Source organism: Salmo salar, chromosome 25, assembly GCF_965601325.2.
Source record: "Salmo salar chromosome 25, fSalSal1, whole genome shotgun sequence".
Taxonomy (NCBI): Eukaryota; Metazoa; Chordata; class Actinopteri; order Salmoniformes; family Salmonidae; genus Salmo; species Salmo salar.
Window position 1 is genome coordinate 49,842,501 of NC_138315.1, and position 18,021 is coordinate 49,860,521.

Consider the following 18,021-nt stretch of genomic DNA (forward strand, 5'->3'; position numbering starts at 1 on the left):
TGAAATGCTGAATACAACAGGTGTAGTAGACCTCACAGTGAAATGCTGAATACAACAGGTGTAGTAGACCTTACAGTGAAATGCTGAATACAACAGGTGTAGTAGACCTCACAGTGAAATGCTGAATACAACAGGTGTAGTAGACCTTACAGTGAAATACTGAATACAACAGGTGTAGTAGACCTCACAGTGAAATGCTGAATACAACAGGTGTAGTAGACCTCACAGTGAAATGCTGAATATAACAGGTGTAGTAGACCTCACAGTGAAATGCTGAATATAACAGGTGTAGTAGACCTCACAGTGAAATGCTGAATACAACAGGTGTAGTAGACCTCACAGTGAAATGCTGAATACAACAGGTGTAGTAGACCTCACAGTGAAATGCTGAATACAACAGGTGTAGTAGACCTTACAGTGAAATGCTGAATACAACAGGTGTAGTAGACCTCACAGTGAAATGCTGAATACAACAGGTGTAGTAGACCTTACAGTGAAATGCTGAATACAACAGGTGTAGTAGACCTCACAGTGAAATGCTGAATACAACAGGTGTAGTAGACCTTACAGTGAAATGCTGAATACAACAGGTGTAGTAGACCTCACAGTGAAATACTGAATACAACAGGTGTAGTAGACCTCACAGTGAAATGCTGAATACAACAGGTGTAGTAGACCTCACAGTGAAATGCTGAATACAACAGGTGTAGTAGACCTCACAGTGAAATGCTGAATACAACAGGTGTAGTAGACCTCACAGTGAAATGCTGAATACAACAGGTGTAGTAGACCTTACAGTGAAATGCTGAATACAACAGGTGTAGTAGACCTCACAGTGAAATGCTGAATACAACAGGTGTAGTAGACCTCACAGTGAAATGCTGAATACAACAGGTGTAGTAGACCTTAACAGTGAAATGCTGAATACAACAGGTGTAGTAGACCTTACAGTGAAATGCTGAATACAACAGGTGTAGTAGACCTTACAGTGAAATGCTGAATACAACAGGTGTAGTAGACCTTACAGTGAAATGCTGAATACAACAGGTGTAGTAGACCTCACAGTGAAATGCTGAATATAACAGGTGTAGTAGACCTCACAGTGAAATGCTGAATATAACAGGTGTAGTAGACCTTACAGTGAAATGCTGAATACAACAGGTGTAGTAGACCTTACAGTGAAATGCTGAATACAACAGGTGTAGTAGACCTTACAGTGAAATGCTGAATACAACAGGTGTAGTAGACCTCACAGTGAAATGCTGAATATAACAGGTGTAGTAGACCTCACAGTGAAATGCTGAATATAACAGGTGTAGTAGACCTTACAGTGAAATGCTGAATACAACAGGTGTAGTAGACCTTACAGTGAAATGCTGAATACAACAGGTGTAGTAGACCTTTACAGTGAAATGCTGAATACAACAGGTGTAGTAGACCTCACAGTGAAATGCTGAATACAACAGGTGTAGTAGACCTCACAGTGAAATGCTGAATACAACAGGTGTAGTAGACCTCACAGTGAAATGCTGAATACAACAGGTGTAGTAGACCTCACAGTGAAATGCTGAATACAACAGGTGTAGTAGACCTCACAGTGAAATGCTGAATACAACAGGTGTAGTAGACCTCACAGTGAAATGCTGAATACAACAGGTGTAGTAGACCTCACAGTGAAATGCTGAATACAACAGGTGTAGTAGACCTCACAGTGAAATGCTGAATACAACAGGTGTAGTAGACCTTACAGTGAAATGCTGAATACAACAGGTGTAGTAGACCTCACAGTGAAATGCTGAATACAACAGGTGTAGTAGACCTCACAGTGAAATACTGAATACAACAGGTGTAGTAGACCTCACAGTGAAATGCTGAATACAACAGGTGTAGTAGACCTCACAGTGAAATGCTGAATACAACAGGTGTAGTAGACCTCACAGTGAAATGCTGAATACAACAGGTGTAGTAGACCTCAGTGAAATGCTGAATACAACAGGTGTAGTAGACCTCACAGTGAAATGCTGAATACAACAGGTGTAGTAGACCTCACAGTGAAATGCTGAATACAACAGGTGTAGTAGACCTCACAGTGAAATGCTGAATACAACAGGTGTAGTAGACCTTACAGTGAAATGCTGAATACAACAGGTGTAGTAGACCTTACAGTGAAATACTGAATACAACAGGTGTAGTAGACCTTACAGTGAAATGCTGAATACAACAGGTGTAGTAGACCTTACAGTGAAATGCTGAATACAACAGGTGTAGTAGACCTTACAGTGAAATGCTGAATACAACAGGTGTAGTAGACCTCACAGTGAAATGCTGAATACAACAGGTGTAGTAGACCTCACAGTGAAATGCTGAATACAACAGGTGTAGTAGACCTCACAGTGAAATGCTGAATACAACAGGTGTAGTAGTAGACCTTACAGTGAAATGCTGAATACAACAGGTGTAGTAGACCTTACAGTGAAATGCTGAATACAACAGGTGTAGTAGACCTTACAGTGAAATGCTGAATACAACAGGTGTAGTAGACCTCACAGTGAAATGCTGAATACAACAGGTGTAGTAGACCTCACAGTGAAATGCTGAATACAACAGGTGTAGTAGACCTTACAGTGAAATGCTGAATACAACAGGTGTAGTAGACCTTACAGTGAAATACTGAATACAACAGGTGTAGTAGACCTTACAGTGAAATGCTGAATACAACAGGTGTAGTAGACCTTACAGTGAAATGCTGAATACAACAGGTGTAGTAGACCTTACAGTGAAATGCTGAATACAACAGGTGTAGTAGACCTTACAGTGAAATGCTGAATACAACAGGTGTAGTAGACCTCACAGTGAAATGCTGAATACAACAGGTGTAGTAGACCTCACAGTGAAATGCTGAATACAACAGGTGTAGTAGACCTCACAGTGAAATGCTGAATACAACAGGTGTAGTAGACCTCACAGTGAAATGCTGAATACAACAGGTGTAGTAGACCTACAGTGAAATGCTGAATACAACAGGTGTAGTAGACCTCACAGTGAAATGCTGAATACAACAGGTGTAGTAGACCTTACAGTGAAATGCTGAATACAACAGGTGTAGTAGACCTTTACAGTGAAATGCTGAATACAACAGGTGTAGTAGACCTTACAGTGAAATGCTGAATACAACAGGTGTAGTAGACCTCACAGTGAAATGCTGAATACAACAGGTGTAGTAGACCTCACAGTGAAATGCTGAATACAACAGGTGTAGTAGACCTTACAGTGAAACGCTAACATACAACAGGTGTAGTAGACCTCACAGTGAAATGCTGAATACAACAGGTGTAGTAGACCTCACAGTGAAATGCTGAATACAACAGGTGTAGTAGACCTCACAGTGAAATACTGAATACAACAGGTGTAGTAGACCTTACAGTGAAATGCTGAATACAACAGGTGTAGTAGACCTTACAGTGAAATACTGAATACAACAGGTGTAGTAGACCTTACAGTGAAATGCTGAATACAACAGGTGTAGTAGACCTTACAGTGAAATGCTGAATACAACAGGTGTAGTAGACCTTACAGTGAAATGCTGAATACAACAGGTGTAGTAGACCTCACAGTGAAATGCTGAATACAACAGGTGTAGTAGACCTCACAGTGAAATGCTGAATACAACAGGTGTAGTAGACCTCACAGTGAAATGCTGAATACAACAGGTGTAGTAGTAGACCTTACAGTGAAATGCTGAATACAACAGGTGTAGTAGACCTTACAGTGAAATGCTGAATACAACAGGTGTAGTAGACCTTACAGTGAAATGCTGAATACAACAGGTGTAGTAGACCTCACAGTGAAATGCTGAATACAACAGGTGTAGTAGACCTCACAGTGAAATGCTGAATACAACAGGTGTAGTAGACCTTACAGTGAAATGCTGAATACAACAGGTGTAGTAGACCTTACAGTGAAATGCTGAATACAACAGGTGTAGTAGACCTTACAGTGAAATGCTGAATACAACAGGTGTAGTAGACCTTACAGTGAAATGCTGAATACAACAGGTGTAGTAGACCTTACAGTGAAATGCTGAATACAACAGGTGTAGTAGACCTTACAGTGAAATGCTGAATACAACAGGTGTAGTAGACCTTACAGTGAAATGCTGAATACAACAGGTGTAGTAGACCTCACAGTGAAATGCTGAATACAACAGGTGTAGTAGACCTCACAGTGAAATGCTGAATACAACAGGTGTAGTAGACCTCACAGTGAAATGCTGAATACAACAGGTGTAGTAGACCTCACAGTGAAATGCTGAATACAACAGGTGTAGTAGACCTCAGTGAAATGCTGAATACAACAGGTGTAGTAGACCTCACAGTGAAATGCTGAATACAACAGGTGTAGTAGACCTCACAGTGAAATGCTGAATACAACAGGTGTAGGTAGACCTTACAGTGACATGCTGAATACAACAGGTGTAGTAGACCTTACAGTGAAATGCTGAATACAACAGGTGTAGTAGACCTCACAGTGAAATGCTGAATACAACAGGTGTAGTAGACCTTACAGTGAAATGCTCAATACAACAGGTGTAGTAGACCTTACAGTGAAATGCTGAATACAACAGGTGTGGTAGACCTTACAGTGAAATGCTGAATACAACAGGTGTAGTAGACCTTACAGTGAAATGCTGAATACAACAGGTGTAGTAGACCTTACAGTGAAATGCTGAATACAACAGGTGTAGTAGACCTTACAGTGAAATGCTGAATACAACAGGTGTAGTAGACCTTACAGTGAAATGCTGAATACAACAGGTGTAGTAGACCTTACAGTGAAATGCTGAATACAACAGGTGTAGTAGACCTTACAGTGAAATGCTGAATACAACAGGTGTAGTAGACCTTTACAGTGAAATGCTGAATACAACAGGTGTAGTAGACCTTACAGTGAAATGCTGAATACAACAGGTGTAGTAGACCTTACAGTGAAATGCTGAATACAACAGGTGTAGTAGACCTTTACAGTGAAATGCTGAATACAACAGGTGTAGTAGACCTTACAGTGAAATGCTGAATACAACAGGTGTAGTAGACCTCACAGTGAAATGCTGAATACAACAGGTGTAGTAGACCTTACAGTGAAATGCTGAATACAACAGGTGTAGTAGACCTTACAGTGAAATGCTGAATACAACAGGTGTAGTAGACCTCACAGTGAAATGCTGAATACAACAGGTGTAATAGACCTTACAGTGAAATGCTGAATACAACAGGTGTAGTAGACCTTTACAGTGAAATTCTGAATACAACAGGTGTAGTAGACCTTACAGTGAAATGCTGAATACAACAGGTGTAGTAGACCTTACAGTGAAATGCTGAATACAACAGGTGTAGTAGACCTCACAGTGAAATGCTGAATACAACAGGTGTAGTAGACCTTACAGTGAAATGCTGAATACAACAGGTGTAGACCTCACAGTGAAATGCTGAATACAACAGGTGTAGTAGACCTTACAGTGAAATGCTGAATACAACAGGTGTAGTAGACCTTACAGTGAAACGCTAACATACAACAGGTGTAGTAGACCTCACAGTGAAATGCTGAATACAACAGGTGTAGTAGACCTTACAGTGAAATGCTGAATACAACAGGTGTAGTAGACCTCACAGTGAAATGCTGAATACAACAGGTGTAGTAGACCTCACAGTGAAATGCTGAATACAACAGGTGTAGTAGACCTCACAGTGAAATGCTGAATACAACAGGTGTAGTAGACCTTTACAGTGAAATTCTGAATACAACAGGTGTAGTAGACCTTACAGTGAAATGCTGAATACAACAGGTGTAGTAGACCTTACAGTGAAATGCTGAATACAACAGGTGTAGTAGACCTCACAGTGAAATGCTGAATACAACAGGTGTAGTAGACCTTACAGTGAAATGCTGAATACAACAGGTGTAGACCTCACAATGAAATGCTGAATACAACAGGTGTAGTAGACCTTACAGTGAAATGCTGAATACAACAGGTGTAGTAGACCTTACAGTGAAACGCTAACATACAACAGGTGTAGTAGACCTCACAGTGAAATGCTGAATACAACAGGTGTAGTAGACCTTACAGTGAAATGCTGAATACAACAGGTGTAGTAGACCTCACAGTGAAATGCTGAATACAACAGGTGTAGTAGACCTCACAGTGAAATGCTGAATACAACAGGTGTAGTAGACCTCACAGTGAAATGCTGAATACAACAGGTGTAGTAGACCTCACAGTGAAATGCTGAATACAACAGGTGTAGTAGACCTTACAGTGAAATGCTGAATACAACAAGTGTAGTAGACCTTACAGTGTAATGCTGAATACAACAGGTGTAGTAGACCTTACAGTGAAATGCTGAATACAACAGGTGTAGTAGACCTCACAGTGAAATGCTGAATACAACAGGTGTAGTAGACCTCACAGTGAAATGCTGAATACAACAGGTGTAGTAGACCTCACAGTGAAATGCTGAATACAACAGGTGTAGGTAGACCTTACAGTGACATGCTGAATACAACAGGTGTAGTAGACCTTACAGTGAAATGCTGAATACAACAGGTGTAGTAGACCTCACAGTGAAATGCTGAATACAACAGGTGTAGTAGACCTTACAGTGAAATGCTCAATACAACAGGTGTAGTAGACCTTACAGTGAAATGCTGAATACAACAGGTGTGGTAGACCTTACAGTGAAATGCTGAATACAACAGGTGTTGTAGACCTTACAGTGAAATGCTGAATACAACAGGTGTAGTAGACCTTACAGTGAAATGCTGAATACAACAGGTGTAGTAGACCTTACAGTGAAATGCTGAATACAACAGGTGTAGTAGACCTTACAGTGAAATGCTGAATACAACAGGTGTAGTAGACCTTACAGTGAAATGCTGAATACAACAGGTGTAGTAGACCTTACAGTGAAATGCTGAATACAACAGGTGTAGTAGACCTTAACAGTGAAATGCTGAATACAACAGGTGTAGTAGACCTTACAGTGAAATGCTGAATACAACAGGTGTAGTAGACCTTTACAGTGAAATGCTGAATACAACAGGTGTAGTAGACCTTTACAGTGAAATGCTGAATACAACAGGTGTAGACCTCACAGTGAAATGCTGAATACAACAGGTGTAGTAGACCTTACAGTGAAATGCTGAATACAACAGGTGTAGTAGACCTTACAGTGAAATGCTGAATACAACAGGTGTAGTAGACCTCACAGTGAAATGCTGAATACAACAGGTGTAATAGACCTTACAGTGAAATGCTGAATACAACAGGTGTAGTAGACCTTTACAGTGAAATTCTGAATACAACAGGTGTAGTAGACCTTACAGTGAAATGCTGAATACAACAGGTGTAGTAGACCTTACAGTGAAATGCTGAATACAACAGGTGTAGTAGACCTCACAGTGAAATGCTGAATACAACAGGTGTAGTAGACCTTACAGTGAAATGCTGAATACAACAGGTGTAGACCTCACAGTGAAATGCTGAATACAACAGGTGTAGTAGACCTTACAGTGAAATGCTGAATACAACAGGTGTAGTAGACCTTACAGTGAAACGCTAACATACAACAGGTGTAGTAGACCTCACAGTGAAATGCTGAATACAACAGGTGTAGTAGACCTTACAGTGAAATGCTGAATACAACAGGTGTAGTAGACCTCACAGTGAAATGCTGAATACAACAGGTGTAGTAGACCTCACAGTGAAATGCTGAATACAACAGGTGTAGTAGACCTCACAGTGAAATGCTGAATACAACAGGTGTAGTAGACCTTTACAGTGAAATTCTGAATACAACAGGTGTAGTAGACCTTACAGTGAAATGCTGAATACAACAGGTGTAGTAGACCTTACAGTGAAATGCTGAATACAACAGGTGTAGTAGACCTCACAGTGAAATGCTGAATACAACAGGTGTAGTAGACCTTACAGTGAAATGCTGAATACAACAGGTGTAGACCTCACAATGAAATGCTGAATACAACAGGTGTAGTAGACCTTACAGTGAAATGCTGAATACAACAGGTGTAGTAGACCTTACAGTGAAACGCTAACATACAACAGGTGTAGTAGACCTCACAGTGAAATGCTGAATACAACAGGTGTAGTAGACCTTACAGTGAAATGCTGAATACAACAGGTGTAGTAGACCTCACAGTGAAATGCTGAATACAACAGGTGTAGTAGACCTCACAGTGAAATGCTGAATACAACAGGTGTAGTAGACCTCACAGTGAAATGCTGAATACAACAGGTGTAGTAGACCTCACAGTGAAATGCTGAATACAACAGGTGTAGTAGACCTTACAGTGAAATGCTGAATACAACAAGTGTAGTAGACCTTACAGTGTAATGCTGAATACAACAGGTGTAGTAGACCTTACAGTGAAATGCTGAATACAACAGGTGTAGTAGACCTCACAGTGAAATGCTGAATACAACAGGTGTAGTAGACCTTACAGTGAAATGCTGAATACAACAGGTGTAGTAGACCTCACAGTGAAATGCTGAATACAACAGGTGTAGTAGACCTCACAGTGAAATGCTGAATACAACAGGTGTAGTAAACCTTACAGTGAAATGCTGAATACAACAGGTGTAGTAGACCTTTTCAGTGAAATGCTGAATACAACAGGTGTAGACCTCACAGTGAAATGCTGAATACAACAGGTGTAGTAGACCTTACAGTGAAATGCTGAATACAACAGGTGTAGTAGACCTCACAGTGAAATGCTTACTTACAAGCCCTTTAACCAACAATGCAGTTAAAAAAAAAATACAGATAAGAAGTAAAAGTAACAAGTAATTAAAGAGCAGCAGTGAAATAACAATAGCGAGACTATATACAGGGGGGCGGGGTACCGGTACAGAGACAATGTGCAGGGGCACCGGTTAGTCAAGGTAATATGTACATGTAGGTAGAGTTGTTAAAGTGACTATGCATAGATGATAACAACAGAGAGTAGCAGCAGTGTGGGGGGGGGGGGGGGGGCAATGCAAATAGTCTGGGGAACCAATTGATTAGATGTTCAGGAGTCTTATGGTTTGAGGGTAGAAGCTGTTTAGAAGCCTCTTGGTCCTAGACTTGGTGCTCCGGTACTGCTTGCCGTGCGGTAGCAGGAAGAACAGTCTATGACTAGGGTGGCTGGGGTCTTTGAGAATTCTTAGGGCCTTCCTCTGACACCGCCTGGTATAGAGAGGTCCTGGATGGCAGGAAGCTTGGCCCCGGTGATGTACTGGGCCGTACGCAGTAAGATGCTATATCGAGGGAAAAGTTGCTATCAGCCAAGTCAAAGAGTGTGAGTGCTAGAACAGAAAGGGTGTTAATAGTTAATCAACAAAACGACGGATGACAAACCGTTGTGTTTCTGTCCTTTTTTCCAGGCGTGCTGAATGCTTGATGTAGTGTTCAGTAACCACACAGGATCAAATGTAGTTGTTTTTAGAACGCAGAAGAACACCATGCTGCCATTACTATAGGGTGGGGAACATCTGAACACGTCTGTGCTGGAGAGGAGGAGAGATTTCCACCACACACTGCTTAACACCACTAAATATCTCTGTGGTACCAACAGTGAAACATGGAAGTGTGAATCCAATACCAGTATATGGTAGTCTAGATATCCCTCTGGCTGACTGAAGCTGAATGCTGCTACTCCACACCTTTTATATATCTGTTTCTACAGTCCAATATCTCTTCCTGAAGTAGCTAATGTTTGTTCTAAACAGGGGCGAAAATCTGATATCAACTTTGGGGGGGACAATTACATGACATTTTCTCAAGAGCAATTCCTGAGGGGGACACCAAAAGTAGTGCTGTAACACATAGCCTACATTGTAATATGGTAAATGTATATTGAGGAACCAAAGAAATAAGGTGTTTGCCGTACTCCTAACTACCGGTACCCAAAACTACACAACTATTCACAACAGCAATACCATTGCCTTTAACAAATCTTAGTTCAGTCACCAGTTTAAGTTGAGAGTGGGGGTATCCATGGCATTTTCCAATTATGTTCCTATTTTACAAGTAAAAAAAATGGAGAACCTTTCATAATGTTGCCAAACAAAGACTCAACAAACTTACCTGAGACTCCCTGTCTCTGCCAGTCTGTCCCTGCATATCTGTCCCCAACTCTGCTGTCTGTGTGCAATCTGTTGCCTGCTCTGCCTAATGACATCATTGTGAAACATTTCCATTAGAATTTCATTTCTTTCTTATGAACATTTTATCAACTAGTCTTTGAGATATTAGGCTACTAGGGTTCTTACTTTGTGTTTTGGTGTACTGAAAAATACTCTGATGTCCGTCTTTTATTTTTCTGCCATTTTTCTACCTGGCTGGCTGGCTACACACACACACAGTGTGTTGGTTATTTACAGTAGGAGATGGGCTTCTATCATCTTATCTTTTATCATTCTATTTGGGCTTCGATCTAAAAGGTAGCTAGCAAATGTGAAACGGATTAAAATGACAAGAGTTGACAGCTGTATGAGTTCACCATTTACACAACATATGCTGCAACCTTTTGTAATTGTAATAGTTTGTTTCATATTGGCTGGCTTCCAACAATAGCTGAATTTGCAAAGCTTGCGAACACCAATTCAGTTTCAGTGGTGTTTGCTATAATCTTTGCTACCTGGGTTAAATCAGTTTATCGCTAACCTTATCACAGGGACTTTGAAGCACTAACTTACGTCATCTGCATGCTGATCTCGGAATAAATTGACCATAGCAAAGATTCCATCTTTGACGAGGCCACATAAATGGAATAGGTACTAGCTAGCTTAATAGTTAATATTTGCGCGCTAGCTGTGCATATTCAGCTAGTGTGTGTGCGCGATTGACTGGATTAACCTCACGTCAGTTACGTTCATTGAGTGCCTTTCAGACAGTGGCTACGACCCCTCTGTTACCTTGCCAGTGGATCAAACCATTGTGAGGAAAAGGGTGGGGGGTCGCAATCTTTTGAAACTTAAAAACGTGCTGTTAAGTGTTTATAATCAGCACAATTGCTTTCATTGCGTATTATTAATATTATTTAAATTACATAGTTATGTTTCAGTGATATATTGGGGGGGACAAATCATATTTTTCCCAGGATGGGGGGGCCGTGTCCCCCCCGTCCCCCCCGCGATTTCCGCCCCTGGTTCTAAAGTTACATTAAGTGACAGTGTCTCTCTCTCTCTCTCTCTCTCGCTCTCTGTCTCTCTCTCTGTCCCTCTCTCTCTGTCCCTCTCTCTCTGTCCCTCTCTCTCTGTCTCTCTGTCTCTGTCTCTCTGTCTCTCTCTCTCTCTGTCTCTCTCTCTCTGTCTCTCTCTCTCTGTCTCTCTCTCTCTGTCTCTCTCTCTCTCTCTGTCCCTCTCTCTCTGTCCCTCTCTCTCTGTCTCTCTCTGTTGCTCCCTCCTCTCGGTAGGTTTCCGTAAGCTGTGTCTGGACGATCTGCGTAAGCCTGCGCCGGTGCGTGACGTGCAGCACTATATCCTGCGGAGGCTGGACCAGGAAGGGGCGCTCCGCCGTCAGCTGACCCCCGAGACGGCCGACATGCTCAACCTGCTGCACATCAAGAGTGGTGGCTGCTTCCTGTTCCTGGAACGCGTTCTAGACGGCGTGGCGGGGGCCTTGGTGGGGCTCCGGGAGATCCGGGACATCCCCGGGACCCTCAACGGCCTCTACCTGTGGCTCTGTCAGAGAGTCTTCCCCAGGGGCCTGTTCCTCCAAGTCAGGCCCCTCCTCAACGCCCTCCTGGCCTCCCCTAGGCCTCTCACTACCCAGGAGATCTACACCGCCACCTGGACCCAGGACATGTCCCTCAGCCCTCTGGACTTCCAGAACAGGCTACGGGCTCTGTCCACGCTGCTCATCGACGGGCCGGGAGGCAGAAAGCTCCTGTTCCACACTAGTTTTGCAGAGTGGCTGACGGACGTGAAGTACTGCACTCAGAAGTATCTGTGTAGTGTGTCTGAGGGACACACCATGCTGGCCATGGCTCTCACCCTCCGCGCCCCACACCTTAACACTGAGGACACCTGTCAGATGGGCTCGCACCTGGTCAGCTCAGGCATGCACAAGGACAACCCTGCCCTCCTGGCCCTGTGGCTGTTGTGGGCTGATGTGCCCCCTCTGACTAGCCCCTTTTCCCCCTCTTCCCGTGCCTCTCAGCCCCCTGTCCTGGTCAGGCAGGAAGTCCTCCAGCTGCTGATGAAGAGTGGGGTGTTCCCTCCCTCCTGTGCCCCAGATGGAGGCCCCAGCGTGGGGGTACACTGTGCAGGAGGGGGGGGGACAATCATCGGGCAGGCGCTAGAGAGGCAGGACACAGTGAGGGTGCTACTGGACAGCGGGGTCAGCGTGAACAGGGCCGACCCCACAGACGGACGCACCCTCCTGGCCAGTGCGGCCCATGCAGGCTCAGCTGACGTGACCGACCTACTCCTGTCCCGAGGGGCTGACCCTCTGATCAGTGACCACCAGGGCCAGACTCCCTTAACGCTGTCTGCCAGGCAGGGCCATGTCAGGGTACTGGGGATGCTGCTGGACTGGGCCAGGGGTCTGGAGCCGGAGGCCGGCGTGGGGATGGTGGAGCATGCAGACAGCGAGGGCTGGACGGCCTTACGGTCAGCGGCCTGGGGGGGTCACACCGAGGCCGTGCACCTCCTCCTGGATGCAGGGGCGGACGTGGACGGGTGTGATGCTGAAGGCCGATCGGCGCTGAGGGCGGCGGCCTGGGGGGGTCACGAGGAGATCCTCCTCACTCTGCTGGACCACGGGGCGCAGGTGGACATGGTCGACCGGGAGGGCCGCACGCCACTGATTGCCGCCGCCTACATGGGCCATCGGGAGGCGGTAGAGATCCTGCTGGACCACGGGGCAGAGGTCGACCTGGCCGATGGAGACGGCCGTACTGCCCTGTCAGTGGCTGCTCTCTGTGTGCCCACAGCGGCTGGAGTCAAAGGTTACGGCGAAGTGGCCAGCCTGCTGTTGGAGCGAGGGGCGGACCCGGAGCACAGGGACCAGGATGGGATGACCCCTCTGCTGCTGGCGGCGTATGAAGGTCATGAGGAAGTGGTAGAACTGTTGTTAGAGGCCGGGGCCGACGTAGACGAGAGCGCCGGGCCACACGCCGCCGCTTCTGCTGCCGTCACCCCGCTGTTGGCGGCTGCCGCAATGGGCCATTCCGCGACAGTGGGCAGGGTGCTGTTCTGGGGCGCGGCGGTGGATGGCATCGATGGGGAGGGTCGTACAGCTCTGAGCCTGGCAGCAGCACGGGGCAGCGTGGAGGTGGTCAGAGCACTTCTGGACCGAGGGCTGGATGAGAACCATAAAGACGATCTGGGCTGGACCCCTCTGCACGCCGCCGCCTGCGAGGGCCACCGGGGGGTCTGTGCCGTCCTGACAGAGCGTGGGAGCATGGTGCGGGTTGGAGAAATGGACATCGAGGGACGGACGCCCCTCATCCTGGCCGCGCAGGAGGGCCACTGTGGCACGGTGAGGCTTCTGTTGGACCGCCGCTCGCTCATCGACCACCGGGCGTACGACGGCCACTCTGCGCTGAGCGCCGCCGCCCTGGAGGGCCACGCTGAGGTGGTGGAGCTACTGATGAGGCGGGGCACGGACACGGACGTACGGGACGCAGAGGGCCGCCCACTGCTCTACCTCCTGGTGCTGGAGGGACATCTGGACATCGCTGCCCTCATCATGGAGAAAGGGGGCGTGCCCCTGGAGTCCCGGGACGGGGAGGGGCGCACGGCGCTGCACGTGGCCTCCTGGCAGGGCAACCTGGAGGCAGTGGGGCTGCTGTTGAGCCATGGGGCAGACCCTAACACCCAGGACGGGGAGGGACGACCCCCCTTGCACTCCGTAGCCTGGCGGGGTCATGTTGAACCTGGTCGTCTGCTCCTGGAGGTCAGGGGGATCAACGTGGATCTGGCCTGCCGCCAGCAGGGGGCCACAGCACTGAGCATCGCGGCTCAGGAGGGCCATGCCAATATCGTTACCATGCTACTGGAGGGAGGGGCCAACCCAGACCACATAGACAAGTACGGCCGCAGCCCCGTGAAGGTGGCCGGGAAGAGGGGTCACTTCACTATCGTCAGGCTGCTGGAGAGCTACGGAGCCAAACCGTACTCAGTTCGTCTGCCCCCGTCCAACACCCTGTCGCCACGGTCATCCGCTGTGAAGAGCCCGTCCTCCGCCTGCTCAGGGAGTAACGTGGCCCAGGCAGGGCGTCATCATGGGGCTAGCACCTCCTCAGCCTCCTGCTCTCCAGGCTCCACAGCCGAGCATTTCCACTCCATCCAGAGCTCCCAGACATCCTCCTCCACAGCCCACTCCCAGGCCACGGTGCAGACCGTCCCCGCTGACAGCCTGTCCTTCACCCAGCAGATCCAACAGCACTCCCTTCCACGCTGCCGCTCCCGCCACTCCACCCTGCCTCCGCCCGGCTCCGCCCGTGGCAGCCTGCAAGGAACCAGCCACAGGGCCCAATGCCCTAAGGCCAGCCCTCCTCCACCCACCCTCTGCACAGTCACGGCCATGGTGCATGACTCTGAACAGACTTACAAAGGCTACCCAGCAGGGTTCGACTATCCCAGTAAACACAATCCCCCCAGCCTGATCCAGTATGGAGGGGGGAGGTGGAACTCTGTCATGGCTTCTCTAGGAGTGACGCCTGGACAAGATGGCCCCAAAAACAGGGACAGTCTCCCTATGGGCTACCCCTACCAGGTCCAGAGCCCGGCTCAGAGAGAGACATGGGAGGAGAACCAGAAAATGTCTATAACCCCTGGTAGTGCCTTATCTCCTCCCTGCATGGTGGTCATGACGACCACGGACCCCCAGCTCAACCTGAAACAGGCCATCAAGCTGCAGTTTGAAGGGCCCACCAGCGCTGCCTTATACAAGAGGGAGACGCCCCTGTGAACTTTGACCTAACAGTGAGTACTGTCTGTCTGGTCACCAAAGAGAGTTGACTAACTGTAAAAGCTGTGAGACAGAGGCTTATAAAGTGTTATATTATTATATTATATTATATTATTATTATTAGTATATTCCAAACTTAAGGGACCCTGGTGTTTTCCTTCATTGTCTTAAGAGATGCTGAATGTAGTGAACTGTTACGTCAGAAATCAATTCTCACTAACTTCCTACTCAAAAGCAACTGTTATTTGGACACCAGTTGGTGTTACTTTCCATCCTTTTTTTTTTTTTTCATCACATTGATCTTCCCCAGAGTTAAAATCAAGTCTACAGTGGTATTATATTATATTTAAAACCAGAGCTTCATTACACCGTGACCTCTCAAGGATGGCACGTCCCAAACCATGTCCTGTCCTTTCAGCAGTGTCCTGTCCTTTCAGGTGGTACATTTGAAGGAATTCCTGGCATTTTAATGACAGCATTCTCTGTTGTAGGTTCTAGGTGGACGTGGAGTTCAAGGGTCCGTTTTTCAGAATGGATAATGGTTCTTACGGGTCAGATGAGAGCGGAAGGGGGCTTCTCTCTCATCCCCACCCTCTCCGCCTTCAGCTCAGCGGACCAGAGAAAGAATGGAGAGACTGAAAGACTTCAATGCCGTTTTACATTCCAGACTTTTTCCGTCGCCTGTTTTGAGCAGCTGTCACTAAATAGCGGACACACACACACACACACACACACACACACACACACACACACACACACACACACACACACACACACATTCCTCAGACACAAAGCCTTGCCTCTTCTCTTCAGTGTAGTTGACATTGTCATGAGTGCCATGGACAAGTCGGATGGAGAGGAGCTGTCAGTCCACCCTCCTGCTGATCTACCCCACAGAGACAGACCAGAGTGTGTGTGACAGTTCTGACACACAGTAACAGACCAGAGAGAGAGTGTGTGTGTGACAATTCTGTGACACACAGGCCCAACACAGGGCTGTGGTCTCACCAGGGTTTGACGCTTTACCAATCATCAATGGACTTTTCTACTCTACGGTGGATGAAAAGCATTCATTTGAAACCACCACAGAACAGCCATAATAGACGTGTGAAAGGGCTCTCGCTGAGACTAGATGGGCAAGGAGTCCCACGACAACACACTCACACAGGACTTAAGATTGGTTTTTTTATATATAGGAACTCTTTTTCACGCCGTAGCTGTTTTGAAAGCAACGATTCTACTGCTTGTGTGAGGGCACTATTGATGCCTTGATCTCCTCCAGAGTTTTGCTCTCTCTACTTTTAAAACCCCGGGACATGGCAGGTATTACCAGCTTGGAGTCTGTCGACGTGCATCTATGACGGCTTGGAGTCTGTCAACATGCATCTATGGCGGCCACGAGCCATACAAGTCAGCAGAAAAGACCGCAGTCCTACCAAAAGCCTAGTCTACAATGCTGTTGAAATGCTGCTATGTTTATGACATTAACCAACCAGCAGGCAGAATGCTCTAGCACACTCTGGCTAATGCTGTTGGAAGGGACTGCTAATGATGACATAAATCTAAAAATAGATTAGAAAGACAGAAGGTAGGAGTTTAGCTATTCATTTTAAATCATTGATCTGGCCTAAGTACTTCCACTTGTTCTTGTTACCATTTTGTTCCTATTTGAAAGCATAATGGCGTTCTTTAATTAAAATTGCAGACGTGCTGTAACTAATGTCAAACACATTTTGAGGTTTGTGTGTGTGTGTGTGTGTGTGTGTGTGTGTGTGTGTGTGTGTGTGTGTGTGTTAGCGTGGGCCTGTACTCTTAGTGTACAGCTTGCATCTGTGGAACGAGACGGAGGTGTTATAGATAGCATGTTTGCGTCACAAAGACCGAGATGAAAGAGACATGAAAGAGACATGGTTTCCTCACGGACCATTCCTCATGCACATCAGAGATGCAGCAGGTCAGGAAGGTTGCTGCCCTGAAAGCTTCTCTTCAGCTACAGAGAGTGAACCCACTGGTAGAATCACTGTTGTTTCAATGTAGTGTCAACGTATTGTGATGTTGAATCAACGTGGAAAATACATTTTGGATTTGAAAAAAGTAATCAACCAGTGCTGTTTTCGTCTCATTTTTCAACCAGCGTTGTAAACAGTGAAATGAGGGTAAAACTTCAACTTCAATACATTGATATAATAATGTGTAATAACAATGTTAGTCAGGTTAAATCAATCTAATTTCAACATAATTAGCAAGAACTATGTATACAATTCCACATAGAAATGTAAAACATATTTTGTATCCTATATTCAATAGACACTGAGTGGACAACACATTAGGAACACCTGCTCTTTCTTTGACGTAGACTGACCAGGTGAATCCAGGTGAAAGCTATGATCCCTTACTAATGTCCCTGGTTCAATCCACTTCAATCAGTGTAGATGAAGTGGAGACGACAGGTTAAAGAAGGACTTTTTAAGCCCTGAGACAATTGAGACATGGATTGTGTACGTGTGCCATTCAGAGGGTGAAGAGGGTGAAGACAAAAGATTGAAGTGCCTTTGAACGGGATATGATGATAGGTACCAGGTGCACCGGTTTGTTTAAAAAAAATAAAAATAAAAACTGCAAAGGCTGCTGGGTTTTTCACTCAACAGTTTCCTGTGTGTATCGAGAACGGTCCACCACCCAAAGAACATCCAGCCAACTGGACACAATTGGAGTCAACATGCATCCCTGTGGAACGCTTTCATAGGCTGTTCTGGGGGTTGGTAGGTATACTCATTGAGTGGTTGAAATTATGAAACATTTTATATTTGATTAGGTATTTATTTCACCTTGTTTCAATGTTGAGAGTAAAATGAATCACCGTCATGCCATCAACCTAAATAATAGAGGTAACAGTATATTGAAATGAAAATGTGTGAAGCCACAGTCGACAACGATTCCTGACTGAACAGTGATTCCTACTGGTATATGAGACGTAATGTCTGCCATCCAGATGGACGCTTACCTCTATGTATCCTGCGTAGCTTTGGAAACAAACTGTGGACAT

General features: G+C 45.9%; 1 protein-coding gene across 1 annotated transcript in view; it reads left to right on the forward strand.

Moving 5' to 3' along the window:
- The window catches only part of ankrd50l (ankyrin repeat domain 50-like), a 42,689-nt gene extending 25,616 nt beyond the window's left edge, over positions 1 to 17,073 (forward strand). Inside the window, exons 3-4 of the mRNA XM_045707548.2 lie at positions 11,473 to 14,989; positions 15,467 to 17,073. Of these exons, the coding sequence (XP_045563504.1) occupies positions 11,473 to 14,975 (3,503 nt within the window). The 3' untranslated portion in view covers positions 14,976 to 14,989; positions 15,467 to 17,073. The remainder of the gene's footprint in view (positions 1 to 11,472; positions 14,990 to 15,466) is intronic.
- The last annotated feature ends 948 nt before the right edge of the window (positions 17,074 to 18,021 follow it).